Below are 18,982 nucleotides of genomic sequence, written 5' to 3' on the forward strand. Positions count from 1 at the left end.
AATGAATGGGAGCTAGACACCTCAGTATCTTTGAGCAGCTGGGCCTTAATTTTATTAGGTTCAATGACTGCTGTGTATTGATACTGTTAAAGTATGCATGTATAAGTGTATTGATAGTCGATTATATTTTCTAGTTAAGTCAAAAAAGTGTTAAAATCACATTCCTAAGTACTACTTCAATTGTGAGAGCTGATTACAGCCAGCTACACGAGCTCTAAATTGGCAGCTGAAAGTTTGTGGTATTTGGATAAATTCTATTTGATTTTTTTTTTTAAACTTATGCCTTTTCCTTTTAGCCATCTTACAAATAGCTGATACATTTGTTATAGTTCAATCAGGTAGCTAACCCAAAGAAGCAAGAACAAAATTGAAATCTACCTATTCTGAATTCTTTATCGATACCCTGCCAGAAACAAATCTCTCTGATATTTTTTTAATCCAGATAATTGCTGGGAAACTAAATAATGGCTTTAGAGGCCTGATCTAAATCTGACTGAAATCAATGGGAGTCTTTTTTTTTTTTTTTTTCTCTTCATTTCACTGTACTTTGGATCAGATGCTGGAAGAAAAAGGAAGTGGCATTACTGCGAGCAAGAAGGAATTAAGAGTTCCTACTTTCTCCCTCTGGCATGTTGAAATGTTTACTTGCTCTTGTAGGAATTTGATGACAGCCTGAGATGAGAATAGACTTAGGTCTGGCTTTTCACTAGCGTGTGCAGGGAGTTCTGCAGCAGGAGGCCACCACTATGCATACGCAACTCCCTGTGACTTAAATGCTTTGGAAGACTCTTATGATTATCAGTAGTACAGTAATTATCAGTAGTACAGCAACATAGTAGTGCCTGGTGTGTTGTAGAAATAGATGCATGTTAGACAGGTGTCTACCCCATGGAGCTTGCTACCAGAGCTGTAGCATAAGCAATCAAAAGGTGAGGCATGAAGTCAGGAATAAAATCATAACTAAGTTAAGACATAAAAAAATCAAAAACTACAAACAAAAAAATGAAGACATGGAGGAAAGATTTGATTGTTTAGACCAGCATTTCTCAAACTTTCTAGGCTCTGTAACTCCTGTGAATTCAGCAGCACCCCATTTCAATAACTAATTTCTTAATTGCAGCACTTAACTTCTGGCACAAGTGTATAGCATTGGGAAGTGAGCACTTTGTTCCTCACAGAGCGGGGAGGCAGAGACCATCATGATCTTACTTCCTTGCAGTGAAGCTAGACAAGAAGCCTACATTTCCTCACCCAGGGAAGGGTGAGTGCTTATCTCCTTGGACCCCCACGCCATTCTAAAAAAGGATGCTTTGACACCTCTCTTGAGAACTGCTGGTTTAAAAAGTTATTCATATACAAGCAGAAATTCAATGAGAAACAATTAATAGAAGAAATATCCAAGAACTCTCTTGCAATATATTAACGTTTGGCAATTTACATAGTTATTTATCTATCTTTTCATTAAAAAGGCAGTATATTTTCTTAAAATGTTTTGAATGGACAGCATGTCTTAAAATATTCTTGCAAAAAACTAATGTAAGGGTACAGAGGCCGCCTGACTCTTTGGTAGCCTAGGCTAGAGTAAAGGAATGCAGATAAACTGCAAGTTGTTCAGAAACAAGAATAAAAATTGAAAATCTGTCTTTTATTCCATGGAAACACACGTCTGATAGAATACGGTCTTTGCCAGAAAGTGTATGTCTGCCTCCTACATTACTCCCAGGATGTTTCCTCCAATCATTAATGGATGCAGAGAGTCCAACGTTACATGATTGAGTGAAACTTCTGCTTGATTCCATTTTATGTCATAGTAGTTTTTCTCATATCGCATATTTTGTACAAATGTTCACCCTATTGAGAAGCCAGTGATTGTCGGTGTGGACTTGGATTTTTACAGACATTTGAGAGCTATAAATAGAGACATTTGAGGTGAAAGGTTTAGAGAGCACTACTACTCCTCCTTTGGCCTATGTTAGACCGAGGGAAAAATGTATGGGAATAATATAAAATGTATAGTTTTTCCTTGTATTTTGGGGGACGTACTGGTGATCTGGTTGTACATCTGTTAGTGGTCAGAAGTAGGAAGCAGGAAATATGTAAGGGTCTGAGCTGTTCATGGGGTTTTCTGAGAGAAAATTAAATTAATTCTTCAGAATAAAGTTACATTTTAAATTGTATTTCATGATGAAAGCCCTTTGAAACTGTGACCTGATCCTGAGAGGAACTAAAAGGTCACCAGCTATTTAGGTGTTGCTCACCTCCTGAAGTTAATCCTTGTTTGTGCCGTAAGCCAGATATAGAACCGCTTCCATACAAAGTGCCAATAATTTGCTTCATGTTTTCCTTTGCTTTTCAGAATAAAAATTAAAACTTGGCTTTTTTTATTTCCTTTTTAATGCTCTTCCAACACTGATGTTCTTCCCTCTTAAATGCGGCATTTGATTCACTATTAATATATGCATTTGGCACAAATTGTAAGCTTCTAACTTTCAAGCTCTTCTGCTTGGTTCCTGGGGGTTGATAATACGCTGTTCTGACACAAAAACGTAACAGTTTAAATTGTTTTGAGAGATGTCCCCAACCTTTTGTTTCAACATTCTGTCTTCATTAGAATTCCTTACTAACTTAGGATAGTGTACAATTGTTACCTTTCTCTTCTTTTTACATTTTGATTTCAAGTTAATTTGTTTGTAGTTTTATGGTATTGATATCTCTACTGCCTTGTGTATCCAATATATTTTACCAAAGGTATCTTCTCCAGAAGCTACAATAAGTAAGAAACATACACTATCCTTTGTCTGGTCATTTTATCCCAATTGTAGCCCAGTATCTTCTGTCTCAGTGCACCATGACTAATGAAGCAAATAGTCTAGGGCAGACTTCACATTGCAGCGATCAGATCTGTCCAGTAGAACTAAACTAATATGGTGGTAGAAATTAAAACAGTTTTCTGTTTCAGCTTTGACATTGAATCCTGAGTTGATTTACTTTTTCATTGCAAAAGTGTATAATGGATTTATTATGCAATAGCTACATTCGTCGATGTTGGTGAAAGGGGTGGAAATATGTCTTTCTGATATGCTCACGAAATCCACTCTTCTTCAGCACACATTTCTGATTTCAAGCAAGGAAATGCTGTTTTTACTGTTTCATTTATTCCTAGATTACCTGTACATTATAAAATGTTGGCAGAACAGTGCTCCCTTCCATGCCAGGTCTCACCGCAGAGTTGATTCCTGCCAGGAGTTGGTGCAGCCTGGCACCCTGCACCCTGCTGTAGGCACAGAAATCTTGGGGAGCACATGCTCTCCCAAGCATCAGCTACCCCACCCCCCAGTCTTGTCTCACTGTGCATTGCCTATGGCCCCTCCCCTGCCCTTATAGACTTACCCGCAGGGAGCTGTGGGAACTGCTCTCCACCGCACTGTCCGGCTGCCACATGCATGTGTGCATGTACATGCACGTGGGCACCCCCTGTGTCCCACTTTCTCCCAGCCCCAAGCAGCCCCTTGCAGGCTGGAAATTTTCCAGTCTGGAAGGGGAAACCGAGAGTTTCCCAGGTTTTTCTCCTTTAAAGAAGACAATCCATGTTTTGCTGTGTTTTTCCGCAGCAAATGGAAAACCTGGATCCCTCGTGATGAGCTACTCTTTTTATAAGTGACCTGCCTTCTCTCCTCTCCCAGTTGATTGAGTTTACAGGGACTGGATGCCATACTACCATGCTTACCACTCCTCTTGTGCTTCCATTCATTCTTGGATAATAGTTTGACCTTTTCAAATAAGAAAGAAAGAAGGACAGAAAGAAAAAAAGAAAAACTGGGAACTGGATTCATCTGAACCGAGAAAAGGACTATAATGTCCCATATACGTTATTCATGGAAGTTCAGACAATTGCTTCACTGTGTGCAAGAAGGCCTCATGTTTCTTGACTCAAATAGCATCCACACTAAAGAAAGGAAAGAAAAAAAAGGGGGAAAAAATCACTGTAGGAAACATTCCTTGGTAAATTATCAAAAAATCATTTGGTCTTGGCTTCTTCTCAAGACAAACATTGTGTAGGCCCATAATGCAGGCTCTTGGAACTCACCCTTATTCCCATGGTAAAGCCCTCTCTGACCCAGATTCCATAGAGAACCAGAATGGTTACCTAGTTATGACTTGAGACTTTTCTTGTAGAGGTTTTCCTTAGTAGTAACCCACTTCTGGAATGAAAAGTAACCCATATCTTACTGCAGTACTGAACTGAGTTCCTCTGCCACTTCTCTAGTTGCTGTGATAGCAAAGGTAACTCTAAGTGGTAACCATTTTTAGTGTGGAGATGGTTTGGATGCATAACAGTTATGAAATAGTATTGTGTTTAATGCATGGCATCTTTTAATCTTTGATACTAATGCTTGAAGCATATGTTTCCCCTCTCATTAAACAGCACAAGTTCAAGTGGTTTATATCTTATTTTTTCAAACTAAAGAATAGCATTACTCACATACCACAAGGCTAAGTAATGTCTGGGATTTATTAAGTCATTCAGTGAAGCTGACCACAGATTATTCCATATAGAACAAAATGCTGAAAGGAAAAAGATTCTTCTGTAGATGAGAGTGCTCTTTTACATACAAACTGCAGTACCAATTTCTCTTTCATTTCTCAGCATTTTTAAGTACCTAAGCAATTTTTCCTCTTAACTTACATTTTCAGTAATATGACATGAGTATATAGACAATTTTATATTGTATTTTTTAAAGTAATAAAGAAAAGAAAACAGATACACTTCACTGTACTTTAGCAGCTATGACTTACGCCATTAGAAATATTTAACCCTCAGTCATATTGAAGAGTAATTAGCTTTATTGACTGTTGAGTATTATTCTTCAAAATTCAGCATGTTTCTGGAAGCTTGTATACCATAGGATATGTTTGCCTCAGTAGTAGATTGGGATCCAGGGGAGGGTGTAAAGCCCCCTGCTGGCTCCGTGACCATGCCCCCGTCCACTAGGCAGAGGGTGAACATTACCCCCCAACACACACACACTCCCTCCTCAGCTTCCCCACAGGACCTGCTGGGCTGTGGGCTACACTCAGTGGGGAGCCTCACACTGCAGGACAGTCTGGGGTGGGAGAGCTGCAGCCCAGGATGCGAACCCCCTCCATCCTCCAGTGTCAGCCCCAGCGCAGGTCTGCCACAGCATGGTGGCAAGAGAAGGCCAGGAGCCACAAAGGCTGTGCCAAGCAGGGCTGACGGGCAGCAGGGGCTTGCTCTGGTCATGCAGGGGGAGAGGACTTGCTCAACACCTGCAGAGAGCTCAAGGTGAGCTCGGTTCCCCAGCAGGGGCAGGGCTGAGGTGCGGGGCTGCACCTCTGCCCAGGAGGTGCTGGGCAGCCCCAATGTTCTGACCCTGCCACAGACTGGCTCCAGGGAATCAGCAGTGCCAGGTGCCGAGCTCACTTTGTCACCGCTCCTGGGATGCAGCAGGGGTGTGCAAAGGGGGTCAGAGAGGAAGGGGAGGAGGAGGATGTTTTTCCTCCCTACTCCCTTCTCAGCTGGCCTACCAGCTGGGATGAACATATCACAGAATGATCACCCAGATCCTGGCTGCAGGTAAGCCTGCAGTCCCCACCTGATCCAGGAGCTGGGGTGATCACCCAGCTATGCCCCCTCCCTGGCTGGCAGGCCGGGTGAGAAGGGAATGGCGGGGGAGGGATATGGCCCCTGCTGAAGGCTTCCTACCCCCTGTGGTGGGCACAGCCTGCCTGGGGTCCAAAGCCAGGCAAGGGAGAGGGGCATTTTCCCCACCACTCCCTTCTCAGCTAGCCCACCGGCTAAGGAGGGAGCATGGCCAGATGATTGGCTTGGTTCAGGCAGGGGAGTAAAACCCCCACTGCAGGCTTCCCTGCAGCTGGAAGCCAAGCCAAGTTGATCATCCCACCACGCTCCCTGCTTGGCCAGCAGGCCAGCTGAGAAGGGAGTGGCCAAAATCTTTCTGCCCAGCTTTGAATTCCATTCAGGCTGTGCCCGGCACAGGGGGTGGGAAGCCCTAAGCGGAGTCGCTTCCTCCTCAGCCAGGGGTCTGTGCTGCAGATGAGAGTGGGGCAGGGTAGTCAGAGCTGCTACAGACTGCACAGGATGAGCGGTGGCACGGGGGTCAGAGGGGTGGCCATGGCCCCCCAACACTCCACTCCCAGTTCACCACTGCCACTCACCCCACACAGTCTGCTCTGCCCACCCTGCCCCTGCCTGAAGCACAGCACCCTTGCTGGGAAGAGGGTTGCACTCCCAGGACACTGCAAGAGGGGTTACTAATCCCTGTCATGGTCCCTGCCCCCTCACCATTCCAGGGGCAGAGGCATGCCCTCCTTAGGCAAGGGGGGAAGAAACAGGTTATTTCTCCTCCTCCCTTTGCCATCTGACAGAGGGGGCAGGGAAAATTATTCCACCACTTGCCCCATGCAGGAAGCAGTAGGCAGCGGTGGTCAGAGCTGGCAGACCATCTCCCAGGGGCAGAGAGGAGAATAAACCCCCTCTGCCTCAAGAAGCCATGCTGGCTGGTGCTTGGCCACGCCTCCACCCCTGTCATTGCAGAGTGAGGGGGGAGTGCCAGGTGGACTGTGGCTCAGGTCCGTGCGGCTGGGACAGGGAAGGGGGGATTAAACCCCCTCCTTGGCCAGTTCACTTGAGGGTACTGTCAGGGCTGGGCACAGTCCCCAGCACAGTGTGTGCTCTAGAACCGCCCCCCCCCGCCCGGCTCCTGGCCTGAGCCACTGCAGGTATGAGTGTCTATTCCTGAGTGTCTATTCCAGGGGTAGGCAACATTTTTTGGCTGGAGTGCCAAAAACCCCCGCAATGTAAAATGAGGGTAGGGGGTACATGGCAGGATGCCCTGCTTGTGCCCCCAAGCCCTGCTGCCTTGTGTCCCCCACCCAAAGCCCCTGCCCCCTAGCCCTGCTGCCCCTTGCCCCCTACCCCAAGCCCCTGTCCCCCAGCCTGAGCTCTGTGGCTGTCAGCAGCTACCCAGAACCTGGGCCAGCTGCAAACATCTGCTGCCTCTCCGCCCCAGTTTCCTCCCAGACCTGGCTCCAAGCTCCAGAGAGGTAGCACATACCAGCAGTGCTCCCACTGTGCTGCCCTCACCACTTCTGCAGAGCAGTGCTGGAACCAAGTGCAGCAGGGCACAGCAGGGGGCACAGAAATCTGCCTGCTCCAAGCTTCCCACTGCCCTGCCATACTTCCCCTGCAGGTGGGGGTAGCAGTGAGGGGCACAACCCTGCTCTGGGTCACTGCTGCCAGCCAAGAGCCCGAGTTGCTCGCAGCAGGCAGCTGGGATGCTGCAAGCCCTGCTGGGAGCAGCCCAGGCTCCGTGGCTTTCAGCAGCTATGCAGAGCAGCAGCTATCAGCAGTGGGCAGGCTGCAAACAGCTACGCCAGGCTCCACAGCTCCAGCGTCAGCTCCATACTGGCAGCGACTGCACATGCACCTCAGGGCAGACAGCAAGGCGGCACAGCCCACCCTGAGATCCATGTGGAGTTGCCACCAGCATGGAGCTGATGCCAGAGCTATGGAGCCCGGCACAGCAGTTTGCAGCCTGCCCACTGCTTGCTGCAGCTGCCCAGAGCCCAGGCTGGCTACAAACAGCTTTGCTGGGCTCTGGAGCTCAGTCACCAGCTCTGTGCCAGGATCGGGGCAGGGACCGGGATTGCGCTGCGTCAGGCCCCTTCCCCACTGCCTGCTCCAAGGCGCGCATGCACGTGCCAGTACAGAACTGATGCCAGGGCTCTGGAGCCTGGCATAGCTGTTTGCAACCTCCCAGCTGCAGCCAGCCCCGGCTCTCTGTAGCTGCTGCCAATCTTGGAGCCTGGTCTGCTTGCAGCAGGGCTTGTAGCTTCCCAGCGACCTGCTGGGAGCAGCCCAGGCTCTGTTGCTGGCAGCAGCCACCCAGAGCTGGGGCTGGCCGTGGCATGCCAAGCAAAATGGTTTTGCGTGCCGTGCTCGACACATGTGCCAAGTTCCCAAACCCTTATCTATTCATTTGCAAATTGGTTCAATTTAGGCAGGTTAGGCTAACCTGCAAAAATTGAATAAATTCAGGCTCCTGTTTTTTGAATGTCTGTCCCTAACTTGTAAGAGGGAATATCTTCACTTCCCCTTGGTGCTGTCATACTTCCCAGCCTGGGGTCCTTGTGGGCTCCATGAGTCTCACTGTTTCTGCTGGCAGCAAAGCAGACAGTCTAGTGTCCCTGGGTAGTTCTCCCAGGCAGGAGATCTTAACGCTGCAGCTGGCAAGACTAGACTAACTTGCCAGCCCAAGCTCCAGGCTTATATTTTCTCAGGGTCTTGGATGCCTGCAGGTGCCTGCTGATCAGCCTCATTGCCCTGCCGCTACTACATCCTACCTAGCCTACAGTGCTCCCTCAGTAGGCTGCTGCTTTGCTTAAAAGAACAGGGAGCCTCAGGTTCTGTTATAGCCTGTAATGACCAAATTCTGTCCCTGTTATGCCCGTAATGGCCATTAATGATTGTAATGAGAAAAAAAGTCCTCTTTTGTTCCCACTCTTAACAGCATGTAGGTACTTCAGTAGGTTGCTGCCAATCTGCTATACCAGCCTTTATTAGATAAAATAATGGGCGCATTAGAGAACAGATCTGAGAAATCATGAAATCATGTCCTCGATAGATAACTGTATTACAGATCATCTGGTGTTTATCTGCTGCTTCAGAGAGAACTCATGATTTGTGTATGTGTTTTAAGGTTTCTAAAGTGATATCCAAAAGATTTCTGATGTTCAGGACTCAGATTCTTAGTACTTCCTAATAAACGGGCCCATTTTTTGGTCTCAAATTAAGCACCCAAAATGAGACATTCCAGATTAACAGGATATGATATCTTACCCTAAACCCTAATGTGCCAGGAATATAACTCAGAGTCCAAAAATATTTTGCAAGTAGAAAGAGCTACAAATATGGGAAATATAATAGCTGTGAAAAGAATTTAATGAGAGAGAGATCATTATATACATTTTTCTGCCATTACATGTCCCATTCATTTTTTTTTCCATTTTTGTTTGAATTAAAATCTTAGCCTTATAAAACTTCTTACATTTTATCTGCCTTTTTAATATTATATTAATACAGTCATTTACATGTTTTGGTTGCATATGGGGTAGAAGAAATTTTTTTGTGTTTACAGCATGCATGGTGAATATTATTGGATGACAGAGATTGTATTTTTCTTTTTTAGAAAACTGTGGGACATATTTCCCAGAAGTGAAAAATGATCCAGGAAAATATTTACAAAGATGTCCTGAGTCAGTGAAAAAGTGGCTAAGACAACTGAAAAATGCAGGGAAGGTCCTGCTATTAATTACCAGCTCCCACAGTGACTACTGCAGGCTGCTGTGTGAACACATCCTTGGGTAAGTGTAATGTTGATCTCAAGCCATTTCAAATTAGACCTCCCAGGAAGCAGTAACCATAATTAAAATTGGAGATAGGTCTGAGTAGCAAGGATGCAGATTCAAAACCTCTCAAGTATTTGTTTGGATCCAGGGTTTTGGTTTGGACCTGTGTCTAGTTAATGTACCACAGAGAAGGGAACATGGTTTACCCTTAAAACTGTAAACAGAAAGAAGTATCACTTCATGCTTAATAATCAGATTTTCACAAAACAGACAAGCTAAACAGAGGATGGATGGCCTTACAGGATGGCACTGGAATGCCTTGTTGTTATTTGTTCTTGTATTACTTAATTATTATTTGTGTTGTAGTAGATCCTACAAATTCATGGCTAGATCAGGAGTCTCACTATGTTGTGCAGTGTACCAACACTAAGACAGTCCTTGTCCCAAAGTACTCATGATTTAAATAGACAAGAAGGGAAGGGTTACAGAAAGATGAGAAATGACTTGCCTAAGGAGATGCAGCTAAGTCACCATTTTAGTCATGAAATAAGGATAGGAGAATGAATAGGGGTTCTAGGGCCATGCTTAGAACTGTCTTGTCTGCTGTAATCTCATAAGTACACCAGGAGCTAAACTTTCTTTTTTTAAATCATGAGTAGCTAGGCCTTGTGGTTGGGACAAAAAACTTGAAAGCATGACCCAAACTTATGTCTTCAGGTAGCCTAGAAATATACACCTGAGAAGTGTAAACATTCCCATGTATTAAATTATGTGTTAGCTCTGTTACCTAACCTGTGAATCCTACCAACTTCACCCTAGCAGAGGACTATGTATGGAAAGGACTACAGTAAGCCAACCAGCCTACCTTCCCAAACTGATACATCTCAATTATTGTGGTCCTTAGCAAGCCCCTTCCTTCTGCCACCATTGCTCTCTGAGCAACCCCTGTGCTTCTGAGGGATGGGAACATTCCTTGTAGCCATTCTAAAGGGGAAAAGGGGTATTTCACGCCACACCCCTGCCTCTCTGGAATTTGAAAGGTGAGTCTGTATTCTGTCTAGGGTCACATAATGTATTACTCCTGTCCTAGCCACAAGTAAACTCCTCGCTGCAGTTTTCAATCTAATTCACAGCTGTACCATAGCTCCCTATGGACAAGACTTTCCAGCAAATTACTTTCTAAACTAGAAGTGTAGTTTGATTTGTGTACTGCTTCAAGTAGGCTGTGGTGCTTCAGGTAGACTGCTGAATTGCTTAGCCTACACCCATGTTTGTCTATCTGTGACACCATGCAGACAAGAGTCTGCATTGCTTCTGGCATAGGAGACACACTGTATGGAGCAGCAAGACATATTTGAGGGTACTGCCACTGGGCATGGTAAATTATCCTACCAAATATCATCCAGATGTTGTCCTAATTAAACCACTTGATCTCTGGACCTTTATTCCATATGAATAAAATGGTAATATTTTTCTATCTCAGAATTGTGGTGTTGCTTGATGTTCAGGTATTATACAGGAAACCTCATAGAAAAGTCATTTATAACTGTCCCTCTGACTGATGCTTGTTCACAGAATTGTCTGTGGTATAAGGGGAAAAAAATTGCTTTTTACACTGATAATTCATGTGTTTTGCAATCAGTTTGAGATATGGAGCATCCAGGGGTTAGACCTATTTCAGTTAACATATTTTTCATGTCATAATTTTGAAAATGCAGTGGGTGATTATAACTCCCCCAGAAGTCTCTGTGAAGCAAACTCTTGAGTGAGGCAAGTTTATTCAGTAATGTATCAGTGAGGCAAGTTTATTCTAAAAACAGATTTACAGTGCACAGTAAAGCAAATGAACCAATCCAGCTTTCAACAGCTGTGCAAAGTGAATGCATCCCATAAAGAAATGGAATAGAAAAGAAGTGATGTAGTAGAAAAAGCCCAACTGATGTAGCGGAGCACCTCACCTCCCTCTTGAGAACATTATAGGCAACAGTCTGTTTCACTTTGTGTGTCCAAATGGCACTTACCCAGCCACATTAATGCTGTTTTTGATACTTGCATGTAGTTTCCAATCCTATTTCAAATGTGTCATGGATGAGTGAAAATCCTCATGATTACTGAACATGCACTCTGACCAGGCTTATATGCAGCTCGTGCTCACCTACATAAGTGTGTACAAAGTCCTGAAATTGTAGCTGGGGAAAAAGCTGTGACTAGTGAGGTGCAGGAGGAGGTGAAGGGCAAAAGTGAGGCCTCTCATATTTTAAGCCAGTATCCTAGTGGCTTGGGCACTCACCCAGGAAGCAAGAGACCCAGGTTCTAGGCCCCACCACTTGCCCTGAGGGAGTTTGAACCTCCATCTAGAATCATAGGAAAGTAGGGCAGGAACGGTACTCACGAGTTCAGCCCCCTGCTCAAGGTAGGATCATTCCTGACTAAACCATTCTGCCAAGTGTCCATCTAACCTGCTTTTGAAAGTTCCAGGGATGGAGATTCCCTAAGTAGCCTGTTTCATTGCCTGACCACCTTCATAGTCAGAAAGTTCCTCCTAATCTCTAGCCTAGATTTCCTGTGCTGCAGCTTGAATTCATTACTCCTGATCCTGTCCCCTACAGCTACAAGGAAAAGCCCATCTCCATCCTCTCAGTAAAACTGTTCAGGTACTTGAAGATGATTATCAAATACCCCTTCAGTGTTCTCTTCTCCAGGATAAATAACCATCATTCTTTCGGCCTTTCTTCATAAGTCTCATCTCCCAGGCATCTGATAATTTTTCTTGCCTTGCACTGAACTCTTTACAAACTGCCCACGTCCTTCTTGAACCATGGGCCTGAAAACTGAACACAGTATTCCAGGTAAGGCTTCACCAGTGATGAAGAGAGTGGAAGAATCACTTCCTTTGATTTGCACATGACGTTCCTGTTAATACAACCAAGGATGCTGTTGGGGTTATTGGAACAAGAGAGGCTGTTGGCTCATATTCAGTTTATGCTCCACCATAACTCCCAGGTCTTTCTCTTCAATACTACAACCTAGCCAGTCATTTCCCAGTCTGTATTTGTGCATGCTGTTATTACAACCCAAGTGCAAAGCTTGTCCTTGATGGATTTTATCTGACTGATAGTGGACTATTTCTTCAGTCTATCCAGGTCATTATGGATCCTAGCCTTACCCTCTGGGGTGTGTGCAATTCCCCTCAACTTAGTAAATATCCTAAGCATGCACTGATTCCCACCATCCAAATCATTAGTGAAGTTGTTGAATGATACCAGATCCAGGACAGACCCCTGAAGGACCCCACTTGATGCATCCTCCCAACTAGGACCCATTGAGGGCTACCAGCTGAATACAGTGATCCAGCTAGTTATATATCCACTGTACAGTACTTTTATCTAGTCCGTATTTCCTTAAATTGTTGGAAAAGAAGATAGTGAAATAGAAGATTGTGTCAAAAGGCTTACTAAAGTCAAGATGTATCATGTCCACTGCTCTCCCCTCATCCACAGACCCTGGCCCTTTATCATAGGAGGAAATCAGATTGATCAGGCATGACTTGCTCTTGCTGAATCCATGCTGACTGTTCCTAATCTCCTCTAGGTGCTTCACACGGAATCCTTTAACTGTAGGACCTGCTCCATGATTTTCCCAGGTATAGAGGTTAAGCTGACTGCTCTGTAGTTGCCCAGATCCTACTCCTTCCCATTTTTAATGATGGACACTATATTTGCACTTTTCCATTCATTCTGGACCTCATCTGAGCTCCATGAGGTTAGCCAATGGCTCTGAATTATGTCAACCAGTTCCTTTAATACCCTTAGGTGTTTCCCATCTGACCCTGATGATTTGAAAGCATCTAGACTCTCTAAGTAATTCCTAACCTGTTCTATCATTACTGTAGGCTATTTGACCCCATCTACACATGCAGGTAAAGGCACGATCTAATGTATGAGCCACACTGTAGCTACATGTGCATGGCAGAAGGCGTGATTGTAGGATTGCACGTTAGATCCAATTGTGCCTTATTGTCAATGAAGAAGGCAAGAAGCAGGCTCTTATCGCTGAGAGCCCCCTTTGCTGGGGGTGCTCCCAGCCATAGGGACCATGCATAGCTGGGTCTTAGAGTCCTGCACCTGGAAGGGATCTCAGTCCTGGCTATGCCACATGTGGAGTCAGAACTGAGAGTCCCTCTCCTGATGAGGCTCTTGGTCCCAGCTGCACCGGTGGGCCCACGGGTTTCACACTGCAGTCCTCAAGCTTTGGGGATTGCAGCTGCCACGATTCCCCCTTTTCTAGCATCCCCTAGCATCTAATGGTCATGGGTTTTTCTCCACTGAAATCTGGTGAATTATGTTTGCTGAGGTACACATACACCAGCCAGAGTACAGCCTAATGAGTATGCTCAGTATTACTATGAGCACTTGTACCTCTGCCCTACATGTGAAATCAGATCCAAAACTGTGCTTAAGTGCCAAAACAGCACTGAAGTAGCTGGGTAAGCACAGTGAGGGTGAGTAAGTGAAATAGATTTCTGCCCTACAACTCCTACCAGTGAAAACTGGGTATAAAACATTTCTGCTTGCATACAGGAATATTTCAAGCTGGGTATTTATTGCTTTAATAATCTTTGGCTGATGTGCAGGGATGATGGAAGAAGATGGTAAATATTACATGAAGGATTTCCCTTCTCTCAAATATAGTCCTTCACAGAATGTTAGAGTTAAAAGAAACTCACTAGATCATCTTATCCAGCTCTTTGCCAATGCAGGATTATGGCTTATGCTTTGCTCTTCAGTGTTTATTGCAGTACTGTTATGCATGACTCAGTCAACATGGCTTCTAATGTTTCCAGTGGGAATCTGACTCTGAATCTACTAGCATTATTGTTAGGATTTCTTTTTTCATGGTGTGCATCCTAACTTCTAATTACGATCTTTGAATTCCTCTAAACTGTTTATCTATTTCACTGTGGCTTGCTCTGTTGAAATAGTGTTTATAGTTGACTGTTGTCTCTCACCCCTTAGCTTTGAATTGCATTCTTTGTTCTTGACACCTGTTCCCATAAACCATTCTTCCCTAACCTGTTTTTATAGCTTTTGTTCTTCTCAGACTTCCATTCAATTTTCAATTTGTCAGTAACTTTTTGGTATTCAGGAGTTCAGAACTGTTTTCTGGGCATGTTCTAACAAAAACCTATATTTAAAGAAAAGACAGAGGGAAGTGGCATGTCTAGTTTTAACTTCTTAATTCCAGTAATTCATAATGTGCAACTAAAAGTTGTGTGCATCACAAAAATATACCTACCAAGTAGATACCAAGCCAAGAACAGCATTGCATTTCCCTTGACATGCAAAACTGAAAATAAAGTTAGCATATTACCATCGCATTAAGAGCAAAGTATCCCAATTCCTTTAAGCCAAATGAGATGTATCCCAAATTTTAAAAAAACACTCTTGAAAAAGAAAACAATCAAAAAGAAATTATTGTTTTGAACTGAAATGCAGCACATTTTTAGCAAGGCCAGACTTCAGCTGTTTTCTGTTGAATGAGTCACAGAAGGAGATTTAATCACATTGTCATTTTCTGCTTTCTAGAGAAAGTCACATGCTGAAAAGAAGATGAAATATGGGTTTTTAACAATTTCCGTATTTTCTACAAGATGCTTTTTCTGCTAGCCATACTATAAACAAGTTTTGACAGAGGCATGTATTTTGTCTTATGTCAGATTAGCTTCTTGAATTTAGCTATTGTTGTTCAGGATACATGAAGATGTAGAAATAGAGAGTTCATCACTGCTACCTTACTTTTGTCCTTTCTACAGCAAATATACTTAATCACATCTTTAGTTACTGCTCTTTATTTTTAGCCTTCAAAACAGTGGCTCTCCCTAAATCCTTTCCAGATGTCTTCCTTCACCTTCTACATTTGATCACATTTCTGATGCACTATTTTGTCACGTATCTTAATATTACCATGCACAAAAATTAAAGACCAGAAAGAAGTGTCAGATTTTAACTTCAAAAAGAACCATTCAATAATTTTATTACATCTTTCTGCAGTTATTTTTTCAAATTCAGTAACTGAGCTGATAAACTCCTTTGATAGCTATTCATCAAAAGCATGCATCTCATAACTCCTGGACTGCAAATTTCACAGAATCATAGAAAATTAGGTTTGGAAGAAACCTCAGGAGGTCATCTAGTCTAACGTGCTCAAAGTAGGACCCTCCCTAACTAGATCATTTCAGCCAAGGGCTTGTCCATTCAGGTCTTAAAAATCTCCAATGATGGAGATCCCATAACCTCTGCAGGCAACCTGTTCCAGTGCTTTACTACCTGCCTGGTGAGAGAGTTTTTCCTAATATCTAACCTAAATTTCCCTTGCTGCAACTTGAAACCATTCCTCTTCCTTCTATTAGTATTGCAGATCCCTTTATAATGTATGTCAAAGGTCAACAATACATATCATTATTCATCTATACATCTGAAATACAGTCTGGCTGATTCTGCTCCTATAGCTGTTAACATTTCAGATCGACTGCTGGCTAGTTATGCTGTTGGGTATCCAGGTTGTAGCCATATTGGTGTAGAGGCAAAAAGGAATCAGGACTTGTGGTTTAGGTGATATCTTTTATTAGACCAACTAGATTTTTGCAAAATAGTTATGCCGTATTTTGTGCCTTTGATTCCCCTTTGTTTTTCCAGATGGGGGTCAGATCTACCCTACAAAGTTCTGCTGGCATAGCATAGAAAAGATCACACTCCTTTACTGACATAGCTACACTGTCAACACTCCTGGTGTGGCTGCAACTGTCAACTAAGCTTAGGTGTTTCCAGGGGGGGAAAAAAACCTCCCTCTAGCATCTGGTGAATCTACACTGTAGTAGAGATTGATAACCTGCAGGTCGCTGCTTGTGACCCAAACCCCACCGCAGGTCACACCCCTGCATTTGCCCAGAGACCAGCAAATGCTGCAAAGGGATTAGATAGAAAAAGATAGGTGCAAGGGGGTTAGGGACAGACATTCAAGAAGCCCGAGCCTGAATTGATTCAATCTTTGCAGGTTAGTCTTTGCAGGGGGGGAGGTACATGGCCAGGCCCTGGCAGGCCTGAGTAAGACTAAGGAGGGGTTTAATCCCCCACCTTTTGCCTGCAGGGTTTGGAGGGTGAGGGAAGAGGGAGTGTGACCAGACTCCTGTGGAGGGGGAGGAGGAGGACAAGGAGGAGGGGAGACATCTGCCCACTCCAGCGGCTTCCCTGACAGCTGGGAGCAATCCGGGCACATACCACTGCCCAACCCCAGAGGGGGAGACTCTTCCCCCTGCTCCTCACCCCTCCCGCAGGGTGGGGAGGAAGCTCTGTTGGGTGCTGGAGGGGGACTCTTCCCCTCCCCCCCCCCCCGCCACTGCAGGGTGGAAGGGGAGCCCTATGTGGTGCTGCTTGGTTGGGGGAGTGGGGAGAGGAGAGGGAAGACTCCCTCTCCGACACCAAACAGAGCCCTTATTTCCACCCTGTGGCATGGGGGAGAGGAAGAGAAAGGGAAGAGTCCCCCTCCAGTACTGCACAGAGCCCTTCTCCCCACCCTGCAGCAGTGGGGGAAAAGGAGGAGGGAGAAGAGTCCCCCTCTTGGGTCAGGTAGCGTTGTGTGCCCGGATTGCTCCCATCTGTCAAGGAGCCGCCAGAGCAAGCAGAGCTCTCCCTTCCTCCTCCTCCTCGCCACAGGAGTCTGGCCACACTCCCTGTTCCCTCACTGTCTGAACCCTGCAAGCCAAGGCAGAGAATAAAACCCCTCCTCAGTCTTACTCAGGCCTGCTGGGGCTTGGCCTCTGCCCCCCCCCCATCCAGCTCAGCTTCCCTGTAAAAGGGAAGGGATGGCTGCTCTAGCACCCCGGGCTTCTGGCTTGCTCCACTGTAGGCAAATCCTGGAAATGTGCCTGCATTTCCAGAATGAAAAGGGGATGTCTATTGACTTGCAAACTGGTTCAATTTCCACAAAGACTGAATCAATTCTAGCTTAGGCTTTTTCAATATCTGTCCCTTCACCTAGGTGTCTATCTACACTTTCAACAGACAGTTTTTCAGTGCTAGATAGGTCCCTACTAGGATTTTCAAATGCACCTAGATGTCTAACACCTACTGAATTCAATGATAGTTTGCCTAGGAGATCCTAGTGGGTGGCCATTTTCATTTTGGGACACCAAGTAGCATAAGGGCAGGCAAGAGGTGCATCTACCCAGGATATCAAGTTAGAAGGGGTCTCCAGATTCCCCACCCCTGCCACAACAAGAGCAGTCTCAGTCCATGCAGGGAACTCCAAAACAGTCCTTGGCTGCTGCTACTGTTTTCAGAACAACCAGAGCAAGGAAAGTATGCTGCGGCAGCAACAGCAACTCTGTTGGGGATTGTTTAGGCATTTCCAATATGGGTAAAACTGCTTCTCTTCCTCCAACCCTGGCTCTCAGAACTGTGTCCCCTCCATCCTCCCCCCACAGAGTTTTCCTAGGCCACCAGCTCTGGTTGTTAGGCCACTGTGGACACCTAAATACTTTTGAAAATCTGGCCCTAAATCTCTGGATGTTAGCGATAATTTACTGTGAGTATAGAAGAGAAATAGGACTTTGTTTTACTGGGTGTGGATGGGATTCTCAAGAAAATGTACTGTTGAAAAAAATAACCCCATTTCTTCCTTTTTGTTTATTTGTTCCCTTTTTTTACAAGGGGGGGCTGGGCTCAGCCACATCACAAACAGCAGGCGGGGGGAAGCCTCTACACATGCATACCCAACCCACCTACACCCCACACATACATGCACACCCCCTCATACTCTCCACCCCGCTCCATACCCACACACATTCCACACTGTCTCTCACACTCCATCATACACATCCCACACACATACACTCACATCCTGAACCTCACCATACCCACATACACACACAGACACCGCTACACACCCCACCATATCCACAAATGCACCCCAGAGCCCCTACACATATACCTATACCCCACACATCCCCATACATGCACCTGCACCTCCCCATACATGCTCCCAGACCCCCTCACACACCCTACCCCTTTACACATTCCAGCCCTCATCATACCACACACATCCAAAGTTCTACACACCCCACACTTCAGCCACACATCCCACACCTCACACATCCATGTATACACTGCAAATGCACCCTCCCTGCACCATACCCACACACACACCCAAAAGTCCGACCCCTCACCTCAACCATACCCACACATGCCCCACACTCCACACACACCCCTCCTATGCCCCTACACACCACACCTGCACCATACCCACATCCCGCACATACCCCCAACCACATACTCCCCCAACCCTCCCAACTGTTCCACACACAGTATACAAGCAGCACCCCTCCCAACCCAACATGAGTACTTCCTGAGCAAGGGGAGAGAGTCCCAGTGCCAAAGGTCAGGGGTTAGGGTGCAGGATTTCCAGTCACAAGATAGTGATGGTTGGGGCACCTGTTGAAGGGTAGGGCTACCCTTGTGGCCCTCAACACCTCACCAAAACTCGTTAAGTGGCCCTCCAGCCAAAATAATTGCATGCCCCTGCCATAAGTGGTCAT

The 18,982-nt window shown here is 45.3% G+C and overlaps 1 protein-coding gene across 1 annotated transcript in view; it reads left to right on the forward strand.

The window, feature by feature from the left end:
- NT5DC1 (5'-nucleotidase domain containing 1) overlaps positions 1-18,982 on the forward strand; it is a 262,954-nt gene that overhangs the window by 150,923 nt on the left and 93,049 nt on the right. Inside the window, exon 7 of the mRNA XM_090038356.1 lies at positions 9,231-9,405. Coding sequence (XP_089894482.1) covers positions 9,231-9,405 — 175 coding nt within the window. The remainder of the gene's footprint in view (positions 1-9,230; positions 9,406-18,982) is intronic.

This window comes from Crocodylus siamensis, chromosome 1 (genome assembly GCF_052110815.1).
Source record: "Crocodylus siamensis isolate JL-2025a chromosome 1, ASM5211081v1, whole genome shotgun sequence".
Classification (NCBI taxonomy): Eukaryota; Metazoa; Chordata; order Crocodylia; family Crocodylidae; genus Crocodylus; species Crocodylus siamensis.